At 34.9% G+C, this 20,149-nt stretch overlaps 1 protein-coding gene across 2 annotated transcripts in view; it reads right to left on the bottom strand.

Annotated features, from left to right (window-relative positions):
• LOC142326691 (uncharacterized) overlaps positions 1-20,149 on the bottom strand; it is a 32,313-nt gene that overhangs the window by 9,428 nt on the left and 2,736 nt on the right. Inside the window, exons 2-7 of one of the 2 annotated variants that reach the window (XM_075369318.1) lie at positions 18,636-18,744; positions 14,511-14,627; positions 8,483-8,633; positions 6,864-6,979; positions 6,251-6,391; positions 1,677-1,795 (exon numbers count right to left, since the gene is read on the bottom strand). In XM_075369318.1, the coding sequence (XP_075225433.1) occupies positions 1,677-1,795; positions 6,251-6,391; positions 6,864-6,979; positions 8,483-8,633; positions 14,511-14,627; positions 18,636-18,744 (753 nt within the window). The remainder of the gene's footprint in view (positions 1-1,676; positions 1,796-6,250; positions 6,392-6,863; positions 6,980-8,482; positions 8,634-14,510; positions 14,628-18,635; positions 18,745-20,149) is intronic. The other variant, XM_075369319.1, reaches the window with a different exon arrangement.

A 20,149-nucleotide genomic window follows, 5' to 3' on the forward strand; every position in this document is an offset into this window, starting at 1 on the left:
TGGGTGGCATATCATACCTGGTGGCATATATACTTTGCACTAGTTTATATGTTGATAATTTTGGGCAACGGGTGCCAAGGAGCACCTGGGCCGTATTAACTTGTACAGAGAGAGATCTTCCCTTAGTCGTGGTGTCCCATTCCAGATGCCATGCTTCCATCACGATGCTCTGCAGCCTCTTTCGCAGGCAGGAGATGGGCAACCGAACAAAATTTAGATCCGGTGCATTGTGATCACCATTCTGTTTCAGTACTGGCCCAGCCTGATCCCAAATACCTCGGCCTCCCGGCCTCTTCACAATCTCTACATGGCTGCCCGAACTTTTACCACTAAATCGAATGGGAGAAACTTTCCCAATACAGTGGTAGTCTCATAGGAGGTTGTTTTATAAACACCAGTACATACAATTAAGGCTCTGTGCTGGGCACTCCTTAAATTTTGAACAAGTGCTTTATTCATATCCAACCTATGCGCCGAAACGGGTGCCGCGTAAGAGGTCATGCTTTTGAAGATATCTTGGCACACCATGTACATTTAATGACCAGACAACCCATAGTCCTTCTGAGCAATCCTCCTAAGTTTGTGCATCACTGGATGGCATCCGCCATTACTTGCCTAATGTGGTTGCTGCTAAACTCGGAGGATTATAATGTGTGGAGGATAAAAGAATAGAAGATGAAAGAAAAAGAATAGAATTTTAAAACAGGTAACTAAGGATTATGATGTATTAATTATTTCTAAGATTAGCACATTACAAAAAGACGTTATTAAAAAAAAAAAAAAAATTATACATAGACAGATGAAAAACAAAGCACTTGATATATGCTAAATGCAATGTTTTCTTCAGTTTTATAAAAGAATCATTTTCCAAAACTGGGCATGATGATATTTTTTAAACACTGTATGAAACACTAATGTAAAACATCTAAATATTTAACTCATTGTTATTTTCCTAAATTCCAATACTTTTGATTTACCATTAATAATTTTAAAATTTTATTTCTTAGAAATTAGTCCATGCCTTAATTATTTTCTGTACTGTTTTAATTTCCAATAAAGGATGATATAATAAGCAACTTTATTTTCTCTATAAATGTTTATTCCATTTTTATTTCCTTTCATTTCCTTTACATTTATTCTTAAAAAAAGTTGAAAAGCATTTGGCATAGACTACATCCATGATGTATGTGCACACGAACTACAGAAAATAAAAGTAAATTTGTTAGGACATGTAGTTGGAGGAAATGGGATCTTGACAACCAGTTACCATTGCAGTGGTAATGGTAAAGTCAATAGAAGAAAGTAAGCGAGTAAGAAAGAATAGATTAATAGATGAGGTGAAGAATGGAAACTACAAGACTTAGGAGAAGGCATGGTACAGAAATGGAAGAAGACAGCAGTGGCATAAAGGACCAGCTGCCAGGCAGAACATCAATTGATGATTATAACATCCTTGATAACTTGCTTCCTTTGTTTCCTTTATTATAATGCCCTGATTGTTGTAATGATTATAAGTAAGTGCTTTTTTTTATATCTCAGAATGATTTTTAAAATTTTAAACTTTTTACTCAATTCCATTAAGCCAGACCCGCAGAGGATGGAGCTGTAAAATTTAATAACTTACTTGTTCAAGAAAACATATAATTGTAATAGAAAATATGCATAGGGAAAAATACCTGAGATGTTACTTGATGTCTATACTCAGAATCTTGCGATCGCTGAATAATTTTCAATTTTGATTGAGCCAACTGCAATGGGCTTCGCCCAGTCACATTGTAGCAACTTGCATCGGTACCTAAACATTACAAAATTGTGTATTATAAAAAAAAGAACAAAACAAGGATTAAAAACCATAGTTAATAGTAAAACAAACAAATTTTTCAAGTTACAAATGAACTAACTTCAGCAAGCGAGATTAAATTACATTCCATTTGACCAGATGGAACCAACCAAGGCATGTCAAAAAATAATGATTATGAAATAAAAAATTCTTTAAGGATGAAATACTTTGTTAACCTTATAATATAACAAAGAGTAACATTATATCTCTTTCCATCCTCTTGACTTCTTCGATTACCATTATTTCACTATTCTCTTCACTGATTTCAAGACCCACCAATTTAAGCTCCTGATTCCATTCATCCACTTTCCCTTGTACCTCTTCAATCTCTTTACCCCATATTACCACATCATCTACAAAGATCATGTGTTTTGTTTCTTTATTCTGTTCCTGTAGATTTCCCTTACTTTCCTTTCCACGAATTCCATGATTACATTGAATAGAATAGGTGACAATACGCTTCTTTGCTTTAGTCCTCTGTTAATCTTGAACCACCCTGTTGGTAGTCACTCTGCACCAGTTTACTCTTTACAGTTCTTTTATCCATCCTATTATGTAGAGGTCTTTTCCCAATTCTTCCAGACCTACTCCACTGACTCAACTGTGTTTTCTTCTTCTATCTCCATACTGCTGATTTATCCTGTTTATCATCATCCTGTATAAGAGTTTTTTTATTTCCCTCTAACGTTTTAGTGAAATCATGCCATATATTTTTCTCTTCGCGTATTATTCTTCTATACTACCCTTTCTTGTTTTCATATATAATTTTCTTTTTTACTTCTTTTCCATGATTCTTCTTCCTGCCTTTCCACTATTCTTTTCAGGGCTTGTTCTTTTCCTTTACCATCTTTATTGCATTCTCTTTCACAAAATCACTTTGTTTTACCTTCTGGTTGATCCTTCCCGAAGTTCTCCCACAAGCTTTTTCTGCCACCTCTACAAAAACTGTCTTAAACAGTGCCCACTATGCTTTAACCTTTCTATCCACATCTCTTGGTAATCTTACCCATACCAATCCTTCAAATTCCTGTTTAACCTCTTCCTTCACTGTTCTTATTATGAAGTTACCCATCAGTAATCTATGATTATCCTCTAATAATACACTTGGAATGAGTTTCAAGTCCTTTACCTCTCCATTTTTGATTTGTCATTATGAAATCTATAATATTCTCTGTGTGGCTATCTCAACTATACCTGGTAATCACATGACCTTTCCACTTCTTAAGTAGGCTGTTTCCCATCAGAGCCCATTCCACTGGTACATATCCAACAGGTACATTCCTCTATATTTCTGTTACCTCATCCAAAGGCCCCCAGCTCATATCCATTTCTACCTGTGCACTGAAATCTCCCATCATGATATTGTTTATAGTAGTCGTCAATATTTGATTTTAATAACTCTTCAAAATTGTCGCTTTCTTCTTTAGAATATCCTACTTGTCACACATGTATTTGTGATATGTGTAACACTTCAGATTTGTTTTTAAATTAATACTGAACAGCCTTTCAGATGTATATGTCACCTCTAATATTAGGTTCTTTATCCTTTCACTTACTACAAAGACAACGCCGTTTCTTGCTATCCTGTCATTGCCCTTCCAGTAGAGTTTATAGCTCGATCTCAGTTCCCTTTATCTCTCATTTTATTTCATCAAGTCCAAAAATGTCTATGTTCCTCTCTTCCAACACCCTTATCATCTCATAAAACTAAGACGGCCATTCAAATATAAACTGAAATTTGTTTACATAGCTTTATTGTTATTAGATAAAATTACAAATAAATTGGCTTATTTTTCTGCATAGTTTTTTTGAGAGAAAAAAAAACTTTCTCCACTAGGTTGTTAGCTTCCTGATCTTCTCATCAAAAAAACAAGATGCCTGCTCCAACAACCAATTGTGCAAATAACCTTGGCCAGAACTGTGGCATCATCTTCAAATCATTCCCTTCCAAAACTTCTTTCCACAAACCAAACATGTGGAAATCACAGGGTGACAAGTCTGGACTATAGGTTGGGTATTCAAGAGATTTCCAACGAATTTTAGCGAGTTTATCATAAGTCTAAGCTGCTGTATGCAGCCATGCATTGTCATAAGAAGGATGTTGTGAATCGGTTGCCGACATTGTTTGTTGGGAAAAGCAGGCCCTGATGACTTCTGAAACTGGTAATAGAATGCTACATTTACAATCATGCAGGAAATCACTCAGCAGCACACTTTTTGAGTCCCAAAACACAATTTCCAAAACTTTTCCAGCTGACAAGCATTTCTTGGTCTTGATCGGTACTTTCTTCCCAATTTTCCTCCTCTTCATATTTGTTCTCTTGCTTTCCAGGCTGTATTGGTAAACCCACAATTTTTTGCAGGTCACAATACGGTCTAAAAATGCCTCTCCTTCTTCCTCAAAACAAAACAAAAGCCAGACAGATGTCTTTCTGGACATTTTTCTGTGCCTCAGTGAGATGTAGAATCCACCTCACTGACACTTTGCAGTATCCAAGAGTGTCCGACAACATTGCATGCACACTCTCCACCCCTGCTCCCCCACACTCACACACTTATACCCATCTCTGATGCAATTTCAATGATGGTTATGTGGCAGTCACCATCCACAAGGTCATGAATGGCTTAAATGTTCTCATAATTGACATCTCTGAACTATGCCTGGAGGTAAGATAAAATTTCAGAGGATTTGACACCTTTGTTGGTGAGAAATCAAATTATAATTTGTAGCACAATGAATGATGGTACCTCCTGCTCAGACATCCTGCTACTGATGTGGGAAAACGCAAAAGATGGTTGGATGTCATGAAAAACCACCTGCGAAAGAATAACTTATCAAGGAAGCAAATTTGTAGAGAACAAACTTGGAACAAATAAAGGGAAGTGGAGAGGCTTAGTCAACACCTAGACCCACAATGGTGGAACAGAAGCAACTATGTAGGTATGAATGTATGAAACACTGTAGATGTGTAATTTCAGGTTGCATAATATATTAGCCCCAGACTACTTCTTCAGAATTTATGCAGTTAAGAGATTAAAAGCCTATCAAAATTCACTATGACAGGTTCCTGAAGAGGGGCAAGAGCTCAATTACCTAAATTGTAGGCTAATAATGCAAATAGGCTGGTTTCAAATTTGGAGCTAATAATAGTAAAAAGAAAAAAGGAAGTTTAGAAAATAATAAAATACAATAAAAATTAAATAACTGTCATAATACATTGTAAGTTTTAAATTAAATAAAGACGTAACAAGCAGGATAAAGATTAAAATAGCCCAATTTTACAATCAGTTAAGGAATCTACGAAGCTCAGCTGATATATTTTGCACATATATGCGCAGCATAGGAATGAAATAAAAAATGAATAAAATTACAATATCTTCGCTACAGAGTGTAATATTATTTTTCTATATAATCCCTGTTTCCACTGGAAAAATTTTCCCAACGTGTCACAAGTTTTTGCATTCTGTCACTGAAAACTTCTGGTGGTCTTTCTCAGATCCAAATGGCCACAGCTTCCTTCACAACATCATCGGTGGTGTAATGATTACCTATGAGAACCCTCTTGAAATGAGGGAAGAAGTGGAAGTTGCATGAAGCCAAATCCAGCAAGTATGGCAAATGCAGAATAGACTCAAACTTCAGTTTGTGGACAGCAATCAGAGAGTTTGTGCAGTACCCATAATACACAGATTTTATAGTAACCCGACTTTCATTATTATCTTATACATGTTAACTTATCAGACATATAAAATGCATCAATTTGAACTATTCCAAGCGTTTTTCAAGTTGCATGTCACACTGTTATTGAAATATGAAAGAATATGTTACTGTACATCAAATAGAAAGTATAAATATGTAAAAGATACATAAATGAATATAAGAAGGTATTCTCCAATGTCGTATAACTTCTCTTCTCTTCTTTAACTTCCTTAGCACTTAAGCCTTTCAGAAAAAGTATTTAATTAGTGCATGAATTTCTACATTTTCCATTTTCCAAAAATCACCCAATTTTCCATTTAGATGGACTGTAAATAATATACTCAGTGATGCAGCAACTTTAGTATTATACTAAACTAATGAAGAATGGAATAATCATGCAACATTATTGAGAAATTAAGTATACTAACGCAATCCTATATGAGACCTGGAAATTTTCACCTCACCTACTGTACTGCTAAAACACCAGGTATTTACAGGCTTTAATATACTTTTAACCACCATGCTAAGTGGTTATACATTTTAGGCAAAAAAACAGTTGCTAATCTAAGACTACTAATCTCTGTTCATAATATTGACTCTAAAACTAGCTACTAATCAAACATTAATATTTTTACATGAATTTTCTAAAAAAAAAAAATTATCGCTGTTTGATAAAATATTTCTAGTATTATATTTATTTTTAATATTACCTTCTTTCAAAAACATCTTTGATAAGTAAAAGATAATTATTTTATTCATTAAAAGATCAGAATTGTAACTATTGAAAATGAAATTTTCATTACAACAAACAATTGAACTCTTATGCTGAATTTTTTCCCAAGTGTGAAATACTGTGAAAATAAAAAAGATACATAACTGAATAAATTCTTCTAAAAACAGAAATAAATAAATAAATATAATTATAAAATTTTTTAAACATTAGAAAAATAAAATACAAAAAATTAATTTTAACATAAATTTATCACAGATGATAAAAATATTGATGTTCAATATTTTCTTCTTTTAAAAATAAATAAAATTTTTATTAATAAACACAATAAAAAACTATTTACAATCAATCAAGTTCATAAAGAAAAATGAAATCTTGAAATGAAGTATCTTGGATCGAGTGACAGATCATAGAGGCACCTCATTCTACCCTTGCACAATTACACATGTAAATCCAACACAAGTAAACACACACTGAACTCAATTAATTATACTAATTCCAAATCTAAAATACAAATACTTCAGCAAAGAAAAACAAACTTTGAAAATCAATAACATTATAAATTATAAAATAAAAATAAAAATATAAATTACCAGCTTTCAATAATAATGTGACCACGGCAATATGGTTAGTGCACACAGCAAGATGTAAAGGTGTATTCCCAACCATATCCGTAAAATTTGGATTTGCTCCACGTTCAAGTAGAAGCCTAAAAGAAAAATACGTAAAAATAGATTTCAATCTATTTTCAATTCAGTGGCCAAAAACTTATAACCTAATAACAAAATTAATCCAAAAAAAAACCATGATTATTTATTTATCTTTTTAATTTTTTTTAATGCAATGTTATGTTTGAGTCTTTGGTTTGCAAAGATCATTCATGTAATATCATCATAATAAGTTTAAGTTGAAATTGTATTCAGAAGAGTAGCATTCTGTTGATCTCTGAGTTGGAGTGATTACATATCTTGCCAAGTCAAGCTTGGCATTTTTCTGTGTTAAAAAAATTCTCTCTCATCAGCAGCTGTAATTGGATGGTTAGCTTGCAGTTGCTAAGCAAATAAATAAAAAGTGAAGCTTATAATACAAAGAAAGTTAATTTCTTTTTATTAACAGTAGAACTGGCATTATTAAAAATCTGTACTGGTTATATATATTTATATATATTTATTGAACAATAAAAAGAATCTTTTGTAATTAACTTTGCTTATCTTGGATATAAACATCCTCAGTAGAAATATTACACATCACTTTAAAAATAAGTTTCTCAGTTTTTATTTAATAACTATGCAAATGTTAGCGTGATATGTGCATATGTTGTGCTTGTCAGAACTTACAAATTAAAAGATATCAAATAAAAATATGTCAAAAGAAAAATTTGGTTTTAGAATCGAACTGAAAACATATAACTAAGAGTTTGATATTTAATATTTTTATAACTCTTAGTTATATTATATTATCTTGCAGAGCAAGTTTTTTCTTATTAACACATTTTACAAATATCTGAGATTGTAATTTATAATAGAACTTCTGTGGTAGCTCATCAATAAAACCAATACCGCTTGCATAAAAGTTAAATATTTTTATGTGAAGTAATTACTTATAAAAATGTATAAAAAAATAAAAATTAACTTTTACAACTAACAATTATTATTACTTTCAAAACATTCTCACCTACAAAAATATAGATACATCAAATGAGAGAGAAAAAAAAAGAATATTTATAACATCTATAGATGTGCTTCAGAACTTCTAGAAATAATGATATAGAAGTAAATTAGTTGTTAACCTTTTGTTGTTTTGAAAAGCAACATTTCTCTAAAAAAAAATCAACAGTTGCAGTTTTACGATGATTTCTTGAAATCCAAACCCATAATTTAGATACTGTTTAAAGATTTAATAATAATAATAAACAAAAAAAATTGAACATTTGGTCTTCAGCAAGATGGTATAGTGCATCTCCTTACAGTCTTTCATCTGGGATGTAACAGGGAGTATCATCTACGAAATAAAATCTTCACCAATAATCAAAGGAACATTCAGTAAATTGCCTAGCAGATTGCCATAAATAATATAATTTATACAATCATATATTAGACAATTTATATAAATTGTTGATCATTAAACATACATCAGTATGTTTAATGAAATAAGCTAAGTTTTGTAAATTAATTTATAATAAATAAAAAAATGACAGTAAAATAATGATTACCTTACAACTTCAGTATAACCATTACAAGCAGATAAATGAAGAGGTGTTCGATACTGGCAATCAGGACAATTTGGATTTACACCAGCATTCAATAACTGCCTAACCTTAGCCACATCATTCATAAATGCAGCTAACCGCAGCCGATCCTCATCTGAAAAATATAAAAAGTAAATTAAACAAGGAAAAAATAAAAAAAAATCTAAATGTTATGATGAATGGTCTCATAAATTATCTATGATAAAGGATTTTAATATGAATTCAAATCTGAGTTGGCCACAATTATGTTGTATATCATATTTGATATAAAATATGTGTTATTAACAGGAGAAACAAAAACTTTATGATGATAAATTATTTGTATTTTATTTCAATGTCAATTAAACACTTTTTTTGTGTTAAATGCAAGGCAGCTGTCAGTTTACAACACTTCAAATGGTTAAAACATACTAAATAAAAATTTGTTAAATTAAGTAAAATTTACATACTTCAGGTTTTAATGTTTTTTTTTCTTTTCTAAATGGAAAATGAATGTCAATTAAAAAACAAGCATATACTCTGTGTGTGTGTGTGTGTGTGTGTGTGTGTGTGTGTGTGTGTGTGTGCATGCATACACACATGGTATTTTAGATTTCATTTAACATAGCAATTTATATCTCATGTAAAAATTCAGCCTTAGTGACCAACATAAATATATTTTTCAAGTATTTCAGGCATAAGCTATCATCAGGGATATTCCTATCTTGCCTTTGTAAAATAATTGTTAATTCATTAACTTCTTTTTTTTTTTTTTGGAAGAGATGTTTCTGGTAGTAGGCTAAAGCTAAAGTAACAAAATAATTTATTTTAGTTAGCGAGGTCAAATTATTTCATATTTCTAATCTACATAATTTTATTTACATCACACAATGCTGACTTCCTCATATAGATGTGAAAAGTTACTGAGGCATAAAATATGAGAAACATAATTTACTTAATGGATTCAGACAATATTATTACTGTAGTAGGTTTTCTAAAAAATAAACCTTTAAAAGAAAATTAATTTTTTAATCAATGTTACTTAATTCAAGAATGTAATTTCACTTAAATAAATATATTACATTTTCTCCATTTATTTAATTACAAGATTGTTAAAAGAACAGTAGATTAATCTTAAGGTTTGCACTATAAATCTGAAAAAAAAAATATTACAACTGATATAAATATTACAGGTACTTGGTACTTGTGTTTTAAATTATTAATTATATTTGGAGTAAGTACATTTTAGTGTTTTATTTTATGAATTTAATTTCAGAGGAGTGTATAAGCAATTATTGTCTTGATAAACAAAAATAGATTATTTTTTAAGTAAAAGATTTAATTAAAAAATTATAGAATAATCATTATAAAAAAAAAATATAAACTTATAAAATAAATTAACTTTTCTGGTGAATTTAGCTAGAATAGCTGAATTAAAGCAGAAAGTATAGTGATCATGTCAAAAATGAGGTACTGGATTTTTGAAAAGCTTTACAACTAGACCAAAAAAAACCCGTATGTATGTATGTTGTACTGGTTTGGCCTTATATCTTAGGATTGACCAAACTGATTGTCTTCAAATTTGGTTCTAATTCTATAAATGGAAAATTGATCATATTACTTTTTTTTCAAAATTCATTAAGGGGCAAAGGTATATCATGAAAAAAACTAATATTAATTTTCTCCAGAGGCAATTTAGAGAAAACTTTATTAAAGCAATTCTGTTTCCAGTTACAATCCAAATCTGTTAAAATTCATATATAAATAATCAAATAATTTTTTCATAAAAATCAACCCCCACCTCTTAAAATTAAAATATAATTTGTTATTTTTTTGCTCTATATCTCTATTCGGTTTAAATATTTTTCAAAAATTTTTTGAAAGTTTATACTTCATATATACAGCTATCAAGAAATGTCTACAACATTTTTTGTTTAATTACAGACCCTCGGACCTAAAATGTAGAAACATTTTTCTACTGACTATTCTAACTTTTTTACTAAATTACCTTCATAAATATGAATATGTCAGTTTATAACACTTCTTCAGAGGCAATTTAGAAAAAACGCAGAATAATATCATGATAATCAAGTTTCATAGTCAATGGTGGTGGAATTGATGGCTGAACAATTCGGCCGGGTTATCAAGACTGGCTGCGATAGGATCCTACGGCAGCCTTGGCCAATGGACAGACAGACCCTTAGGTAGTGGCCAGTCCGCTGATCGGAGAGTGCCTGGAACCGTCATGACTGCTGCTTCCAGGGAGCCATCTGTTAAATGGAGGTGGAAACCTGGGAAAATGTGGTGGTTCTCTGAACTTAGTGTGCTATGCACAAGAGCTAGGTCTGCTAGGAGAAGATACCAACGTCGCCCCATAACAGGGATTATTGTTGATGACGTGTGCGCTGAGGGTCTGCAGATCTATCGGCATGCCCATAATGAGTACATTCATACCATCAAGGAAGCCAAACTCAAGTTTTGGCAGCTCGCGAAGTCATGCTACCAGCCAAAGCTATTGCACGTGCTGTCCAGTGTTCGATGCGGCTTTGGTGGTCGTGACCACACTTTAACATCTGCGGCGACTTACCAGGCATTTCTGGATACCTGGATACTCTGTTTCCAGATGATCCGAAGGGTGAAGCAGAAGTCAGTGTTAGGGTGGGTGAGACACCATTCTCTGGCGTACGGGCTGTGGAACCCATAGATATAGGCCGAGTGGTTTTTCGAGTGGGACTGAGAAAGGCACCAGGGATTGACCAACTTGACCCAGATATCTTCTATCATCTGCTGCCTGTCATAAGAGAGCTGCTTGGCAGACGTTCTCGAAGTGCCTAAACTGGGGTTGCTTTCCAAATTTTTAGAAGGTGGCTTTGGTGAGGGTGCTCTTAAAATCAGGAAAGGATCCAAATGAGGTCAGCAGTTATCTAATCTTACCTCTTGCCAGTAATCGGAAAGTTGCTTGAAAGGCTGGTTGTGGAATGGCTCTGGGAAAGTATCGATATGAACTCATTTCTAATTCGAAGCCAGTATGGCTTTATAAAAGGGGTTGGCATTGAGGATTGCATCTTAAATGCTCTTGCTGAGGTGAAAAGCGCCGACTGTATGTTTTCGCAATTTTTATTGACATGGTGGCAGCATTTCCTTCCTTGAGTTGGAGTTCTGTCCTCTATGAATTGGAATGTTGCAATGTTCCCGTAGCCCTGCAGGCTGTAGTATGTGACTACTTGTCGGATCGCATGGCTCTGTTTAAGGATGCACACCTAGTTGTGGAAAAATCTGTCACCAGGGGAAGCCCACAGGATTCTGTTCTCGGTCCCTTGCTGTGCAACCTGGTATTTGATAGATTTTTGGGACTGACATTCCTGGAAGTGGTCACGGCACAGGCTTACGCCAATGACTGTCTCCTGTTAGTTCATGGTAATTCACGACTGCAGCTAGAAGACCGAGTGCAGGCGGCTTTGTCAACCGCAAAGGGCTGGATGGACATTCAAAATTTAAGGATTTCTGTGCCCAAGACGAAGTTTATGCTTCTCAAGGGTGCAGACAAATTATGATACAGTCATAACCCCCGTATTAAGTATAAATGCTATGTAATCAGTCGAGTTCGAGTTCATAAGTACTTAGATGTTTTGTTTGATGAGAAGTTGCTGTTTAACAACCACATTAGGCAAGTAGCGGCAGACGCTGTTTGTGTGATGCACAAGTTAGGAGGATTGCTCAAAAGGATTATTATGGACTGTCAGGTCGTCCTTTGTACATGGTATACTGAGGTGTCTTTGAAAGTATGACCTCTTACGCAGCATCCATTTGGGTACATAGGTTAGAAAGAAATCTAGCACTTATTCAAAATTTAAGGAGTGCTCAGCACAGAGCCTTAATTGTATGCACTGGTGTTTTTAAAACAACGTTGTATGAGGCTACTACTGTATTGGGAAAGGCTCTCCAATCGATTTAATGGTGAAAGTTTGAGCAGCCATGTGGAAATTGCAAAGAGGCCGAGGGATGCAGAACAGTTATTTGGGATGCAGTTTCGAGCCAGGCCTGTACTGGAGCAGAACAGTGATCTCAATGCACCAGTTCTAAATTTTGAACAGTTGCCTATCTCCTGCCTGCGGAGGAGGCTTTACAGTCTCGCGATGGAAGCATGGCAGCAAGAATGGCACACCATGACCAAGGGAAGGTCCTTGTATAGATTTATACAGGATCTGGGGAAATGGTATGCCCTCTCCTTCATTTTTAAGGGCAACTGGTGCCCAAGTGCTCTCCAACCATGTAAATTTAAACCAATTATTGTTTTGGTACCACCTGGCAGCTGATGAGCTGTGTTTGCGTGGAGGTCCAATTGAACGAACACATGATGTTCATTTGCCCAGTTCTTATGGTGGGGGGGGGGGGCAGAACTCAGGCCACCCTGGAACTTAGGTCAAGGGGAAAATTAGCCACTCACAAGTGGCGAGAGCCGGTTAGCTGCTGTAGGAAGCTAACCAAGAGATATGACTAGCTATCAGCCAGATTAATGCTCCTCCAAGCACTTTAATGGTGGACAGGTACTTGTTGGCACTCAGCGGCCTAGGTGTGGCAGCGAAGTCTTGTCAAAGACACGAAGGCGTGTCTTTGACAAGATTAATTAATTATTGATAGTCATGTATGTTTTAGTAGTTGATGGGGTGCGCCTACCCATTTTAGTGATATATGTCAAGTGGGCGGTGGGACACGCAAGCGAGTGGTGTATGGTACCATGCTTAATCCACTCATGCTTTTAGGTTAGCTCTAGGAGCTAGTTAGGACACTGGTTACTAAACTGTTTCGTGGCTCAGCAGCTGTTTGAGTAGACATTCGGTCTTATGCTTTAGGGCGACCGAATGGGGTGGTGGCAGGAGAAATGCCAAGCAAACCAATTTCAAGTTAGAAAGAAGTTTATTAAGACTCATATTAAGGATTTCTTGAAAACTATGGTCTGTGTTTTTTTCTTCCTCCTATTCTCCTGTTTCTGATGATTCAAATTTATTAAAGAACTTCATCATTTTTCTTAATTTTTTAGGCCTACCTTCTACAAATTTACCATTGCATTCAGTTTCAAGAACAGTATGGAGTCAGTCTTTTTCTACCAGCCATTTTATAGAAGTTAAACAGACCTTTCAGTTTATCCACAAATGCAATCAGATTTGTACAGCATCACAACTGTAACTGCATTTATATGGTGTGACTGTATCTTTTCACTAACAGATTTAAATTTATTGAGAACCAAGTAAGGCTGCCAAAGTTTCAGTGCAAACAAGTTTTGTAAAGCCCTTCGGCTTTGTTTTTTGTTTTTTTTTCATCTTGGCTGTTAGTCATGTTTTTGAAGGCCTTTACAATTGCCTCAAAATGTCTGTTGAGGCTTTTGGAAGCCTCTTCCCTGCCGACCATTATGTTACGCTCAGTGATTTCATGGAGATGTTCTTATGATGTGCTTGAAAAATGATTTTAGCGTTCCATTGATGAACAAAAAATTTTTAGAGAACTTCTAATAAATCAAAGAATGATCTAGAAAAACTACAGCATTCTGCCGCATTAGATCCCACTAAATTAGGGGAGCAGAACATGGCACAAAAAATACCAATGGATTTGCTTCTTCTAGTTTAATTTGTAATCCGTAGTAGATCCCAGATATATTTTAAGTGTTATTGAATGATTGTCCACTGCAATTATGAATGTGTAATAAGCCATGAGCCTTAAGAAATTTAAAACCTGAATCAACAAGTTGTTTCCTGTACGGACTTGGTATTTAAAAATTTACATAATATTTTTTTTCTTAAAATTTATTCCCCACCTCTAAAAAATATATTGTTTTTGGTCTCTATTGTTCTTTAAAAATTATAAAATTTCTCTGATGTAAAAAGTATCAACTTTAGAATTTATAATAGATAAGACAAGAAAAATCCATCAAGAGGTTTAGAAGCATATCCACAAAACTTTTTCTCTTTATTAAATCAGTAAGGATAAAAGATAGTATGTTTAAATTACACAATACCTCTTGATGATGTAAAGTCAAACCATGATTTGTAATGATCATGTTTCAATTTTTCTTTTAGACTTCTTGCTCTCAATTTATTTATTAATCTATTACGTTGATAATGTGTGTTCAATCCTGCAATAACACAATACATATTAATATCACTGTTAAAAAAATTATGTAATTTAAGTATATATAAATGATTTTATAATACATAGATAATCATGGGAATCTGACAATTTTTAAAGCAAAGTAAGTTGGCAATACTGATGTGTAGGTGGAAATCAAAATGGCTGTGACCTGCATACCAGATACCATTTCAGTAACAATGGAGCACTGGACTGGTGTGTACTATGCATTCGTAGTGGAAACATATTTTAAAAATAGTGGCTAAGTTGTAATTACACAGCCATTATTCCACCATCACTGCAATATTCCACATCATGGTGCCATTCCTAGTCGCAACATGATAAAGTTGTAAATAAAAAATGTTCAAATTGCTAGTTCTGCAACAAAAAACAAACCACCATGTCCTGTGCACTCTGTTAGAACTTCTATAAACACTGACAGAGTTAGACAGGGAATGATGAGGAACCCTGAGCATTCAACCAGAAACATGCTGCAACTTTCTTTATCTCACTGCAGTTACAGAAGAATTCTGCACAAGGATTTAAACTTTCATCCAAATAAAATAATGTGGTGTAAATCACTACTAACACAAAAACTAAATGAGATATCAACAATCCAAGAATATGTGGTTGTGGTTACACATTGCTGCCAACCGCATGCCACTAAATATCTCCACTGGCACGTAATTAAAAAAGTTTGATTATTTTTTGAACAGACCTTCCATATTTTGCATTTCAATCTAGTGTATAAAAATAGTACATATACTTTTTTCAGCTACAATAAATAAATAATAAACTTGTTTTTTAGCTGTAAATTACAAAATTCAAACTAAGCTATGTTCTCTTGTTACCTAAACTACGCATATATTTAATATTCCAACATTTTATTTTGTAGAGTCAAGGTTAATAAAGTTTCCAAAGTGTTTGAAAACTTCTTTCTTTTTGTACTGTAGTTTTACAGATTAGTGTATATTAAGTTGTTTACACTAAACACTTACAATTTATGAAGTATATACAAATTGTTAAAACTCATATAAAAAATAAATACAGTAATTTATTTATTCTCAAATCAATGCAATAGTACAGTTACAACCAAATGTATGGTAATGGAATAACAGCAAGTTTCACTGTGTTTTGCTCCTTGGGTCTAAGAGTGAAATCACATGCATGAAAAATGATAGAGACATTATGCAGACATATATACAGTACATGTGCAATGACACTGTATCACATCATTATCCTTTCATCATAGTACAATGATAAAATCGTTCATCTGGATATTGACATCCAAGGAATTGAGATACAATTCTGCCGCACGTAACAGCCACAGTCCTTACTACTGACCGAATGTTTGCACTTTTGGTGTAAACTTTTACAGTTGACACAAGATGGAGCCTTGGCTTTCTGCAGATAATCGTCGCGCTTGTGACCCTCATGGCCACAATGTGCGCAGACTGATGCATATTTACAGAATTTGGCTCTGTGGCCAAAACGACAGCACTTGATGCACCTCTGTACATCCACATACTCCTTAACCTTACAGAATGTTAGATCGACATACAACCCCTCAGACACAAACTTCTTAAAGAGACCAGTGCCAAGCTCAAAAACGCTGTGATACCACTGGGCATCATGCCTACCAGTCTTGAAGAGTAGCCTTCACTCTTTCCAGAATTTGGCCATATCCATTTCGGTATTCTGCTTCTGAACAAGAGACAGAACTTCCGCATCAGATAGTTGTCAGTCAGTGTCATAGACAATGACCCAGGGCCTATGCTTACGTTTCGGGACAACCTTGACCTCGAGCTTCTTTACTTCAGGAGACTCCGAGATGACTTGGACTGTCTTCTTGTCATGCACAACCACTACCAAACTCTTGCTGGTCTCTTTAATTTCCCTAATTTTAAGGTTTTTCCTGTTGCTTTGAAGAGCAACCTGAAAATCCTTCTTCAGTTGCCTACTAGTTTCAGTAGACCTTAAGTCTTATTGATAAAAAAAGCTCCTCGAGCTGGTTCGAGGTTTGGCTAGCCTCTCGCTTCTCCTTCACAACGTCAGCATAATACTTCGGCTGTTTGGGAGCAAGCGCTGGAACCTGAACTACTTTGACCTCCTTGGGCTTGGAGGCCAATGTTTCAAAACCATCTGCTAAAGGAAGAACATGGAAGTATTCTGCTCCTTGCCCCTGGACTGATACTATAGGGACTCTCAACAAAATCCCAAAGATTATCAATGCTCTTCTGGGCTGCAGCAAGCAGCGCGACAGAACTGCTATGTCTGTCCTGCGCTGTCTTGAATTTCTCGACCAAATGGTCGCCTCTCACTGCCTGGGTGGATGTCCCTACATCCATATCCGAGCATTTACCTTCTGAACTTGAGGAGAATGGGAAAAGTTCCACTCTCCTCTTCTGCCCAGGTCTGACTAACAGCTGATCTAACATGGCCAGAGTTACCCCAACCACGCTACCCTGAGTTATAGACATACTTGCTGTCTTCCTCCTACTATGAAAAATTGGGCAAGCCCACAAATGTGACTACTGTCTGCAGTGAGCCACGGACAGCTGGGAACCTTCTATATTCCCCTGTTACTCTTAGTATCTCTTAGCTGCTTCTGGATTGGTTATAAGAATACATCCACGGATTATTGCCCTCATTCTGAAAAGAACACAAGTAGGACTAGGAAATATTCCTTTACTTATGACCAGAAGTCATTGCTACCTCTTTGCCGCGGTGAAGAGGATACGTGTCATAAAAACCTGTTCCTTATATACCGCAAGAGTGGAGCAAAAGTTGAGTCTAAAGTTATCGATGCTACACAGCAGCTGCAGAATGCAATTAGCTTGCCTTGAAACTATCAGAAGGTACACATGCAACTGAAAGTCAAAACACCAAAAGCAATTAATAACACCACAGAATTCTCTGGACGCATCAGAGGAACCACAGAATCCTCTTTGGCAACATCTTGATTCCCCCCCCTCTGAGGGGAGAAATCCCACCTCATAGCATGTCAGGTCACTACACCACCCCTCCGTTCCTAGCCAGTAGTGGCTTTAACGGAGGACATCTTCTCGCCCTCAAACTGATTGCGCACCACAGCTTTCAGTTCAGGCCCCGCAGAGATGCCCTGAGGGACATTTGCATCGGAAAAGTTCACCCCGAGATAGTTTTTGTGTTTATGCCTACAGAAAGAAGACAACGGACACCTGCAGCTATCACGTCGCCCTCAGGAACTAAGCTAGAAGCCTAACCGCGGAATGAAGACCCCGCGCCTAGCACTAACTATTAATGAGCCAACTTATTGAACGTCTCAAATTCGAGAAACTACCACTTCAACAAAACTTTCCCACTAAAAGTTTAAACACAGCGAAATTTGGTCCTAGCTCCCTTAAAGAACCTCGCTTAATATCTCAAATGAGTTCAAACTATCTGACTCCGCTTCGGTCTGCCCGGGAGAGGAGAATGAACGCCTACTCCCACACAGCTCCATTGCGGAGTCCCGCATGACATTCACCATCTTTTGTATCCGCTGCCGAAACGCCACTGCCTATCACCAAAGCGGCACACAGCCACGTCCTGCTGACAGTGTCGTATGCTCACAAAACGCCCTCGTCGGAGCGCGACCGCACCCCCCGAGACAAGGATAACCATGCTCGTTGGTAGTGGCCACAACTCCGCCGACAGCTTTATTCTAACTCAAAATAACACCACTTACATCTAACCGAGGCACGCTGCCTTAAGCGCCTACCTTCGGCCAGTCAACTAGCCACCCACCTCTTCTCTTTGGCAACAGCAGGGTGATACTCAATTATAGTTATTAGCTCTCTTTTTTATTTTAAAATGAGTAATGAATATTTCATCCTGCTAAAAATGCCAAGCCTGTCTGGAATTCAAACCCAAAATCTTCCAGATGAAAAGGATAGACACTACCACTTTACCATACAATAAAAGGTGAAATTAATTTTATTCATTCATTAACACTATCTATTTATTAATTCTGGTCTTCTTTATATTTTCTTACTTTGTAAAGAAATCTCATAACCTCTGCTGAGACTAACAGGCTGAACATGTACAAATGAAAGACCGGCAGCAGAAGAATCCATGTGGAATGGTGTAATTCCATTACATCTCTGATAAAAAAAAAGAAGAAAACATTAGATAATGTAAAGTTTAATTAATAATTTACAGAAAACTTATTTTTTTTTACAAAAATAATAAATGCTGCAGAATGACCGTAAATAATCAAATACAAATAATCTTAAAACATATAATATGGTATATTGAATATTCTTAAAAATATATGTACAACCATAGACGTAACCATGGTGGGGTGCTTGCCCCCCTGGCTCATTTAGTCAAACAAAAAATTAGAGGTCAATATTAATAGGTTATAATAGTATTGTGCAGCAAGATTGCATGTTTGAATCATGGCAGAAGCGCTCTCTGGTGAACAAGTGGGGAACTGGCAGTTCAAGGTCTGGATGATCTGTGGTAAAACTAGAGAATTATATAATGTTTGAGATAGGATTAACAGGAAAGTTCCAGTACCTTCTGTTCCCTATTTAAGCGCTGCAATCAGTGCAGGTGAGTCAGTTGACGCATTTTGAGCTAGTTGAGACTGCAATCACATAACAACAGTAATCTAAAATAGATATTAGAAACTGTTTTAGCATGAAAAGTATGTATATTATTTGCATTTGAGTCGATGAGTTAGAAAACCATCCAATTAAAGCAAACTAAAATGTTTAGGAAATACGAAGACTGGTTTTCTGTTTGTAATAATGGTGATTTTGTCTTTATTATTGAAATTTAAAAAAAAAATCATACAATACTAAGGAAATAATAGCAATCATTATTTAAAATTACTGGAGTGTAATAATTTTAAATAATGATTGAAAATTATAATTAGCTACTTTTGCAGCAATTTTGCTTAAGTAGATTGTTTTGAATTTTGAAATGGTTGATTTTGCAACTAGCTACTTCTGCTAGCTACAAATAATAAAAATATGTACAAAATATTAAAGGTTTTTTAAAAAATACCATCATTCAATAATAAAAAAATTGAAAGTTCGACAGCTAATAAATAATGAATGGTTCAAAATTCATAATAGTCCAATTTTTGTTGTGATCAAGTTCAATCACTACAAAAGTTATGTCACACAACACAAGTTTTTGACAAAAATTTCTAACCTCAAATCAGAACCTGTTGGTTCACATTAATTTCATTTTGTCAACAGCCACAGCCTGTTAGATTTGACCATTCCTCTAGTTTCTCTGCATTTTTATTTTACTTTTTCCACTAGTTCACTTTTATAGAAATGAAAGAAATTTAACTGGTAAATTTGAAAAAAATGACAAACAGATGGTTTTGAAACTTTAATTAAAACTGGAATTGAAATGAAAAACTGGAATTAAGAACATTTTTCATGAACAAAAAATGTTTTTACTGATTTTCAAAAGGCTGTAACTTTGTGAAAAATTATTGTTTGGAGACTATAAAAAACATTTTTAAGCTTGAATTTGTAGTAGAGTCCG

The sequence above is a fragment of the Lycorma delicatula genome, chromosome 6 (assembly GCF_047948215.1).
Source record: "Lycorma delicatula isolate Av1 chromosome 6, ASM4794821v1, whole genome shotgun sequence".
NCBI classification, from domain to species: domain Eukaryota; kingdom Metazoa; phylum Arthropoda; class Insecta; order Hemiptera; family Fulgoridae; genus Lycorma; species Lycorma delicatula.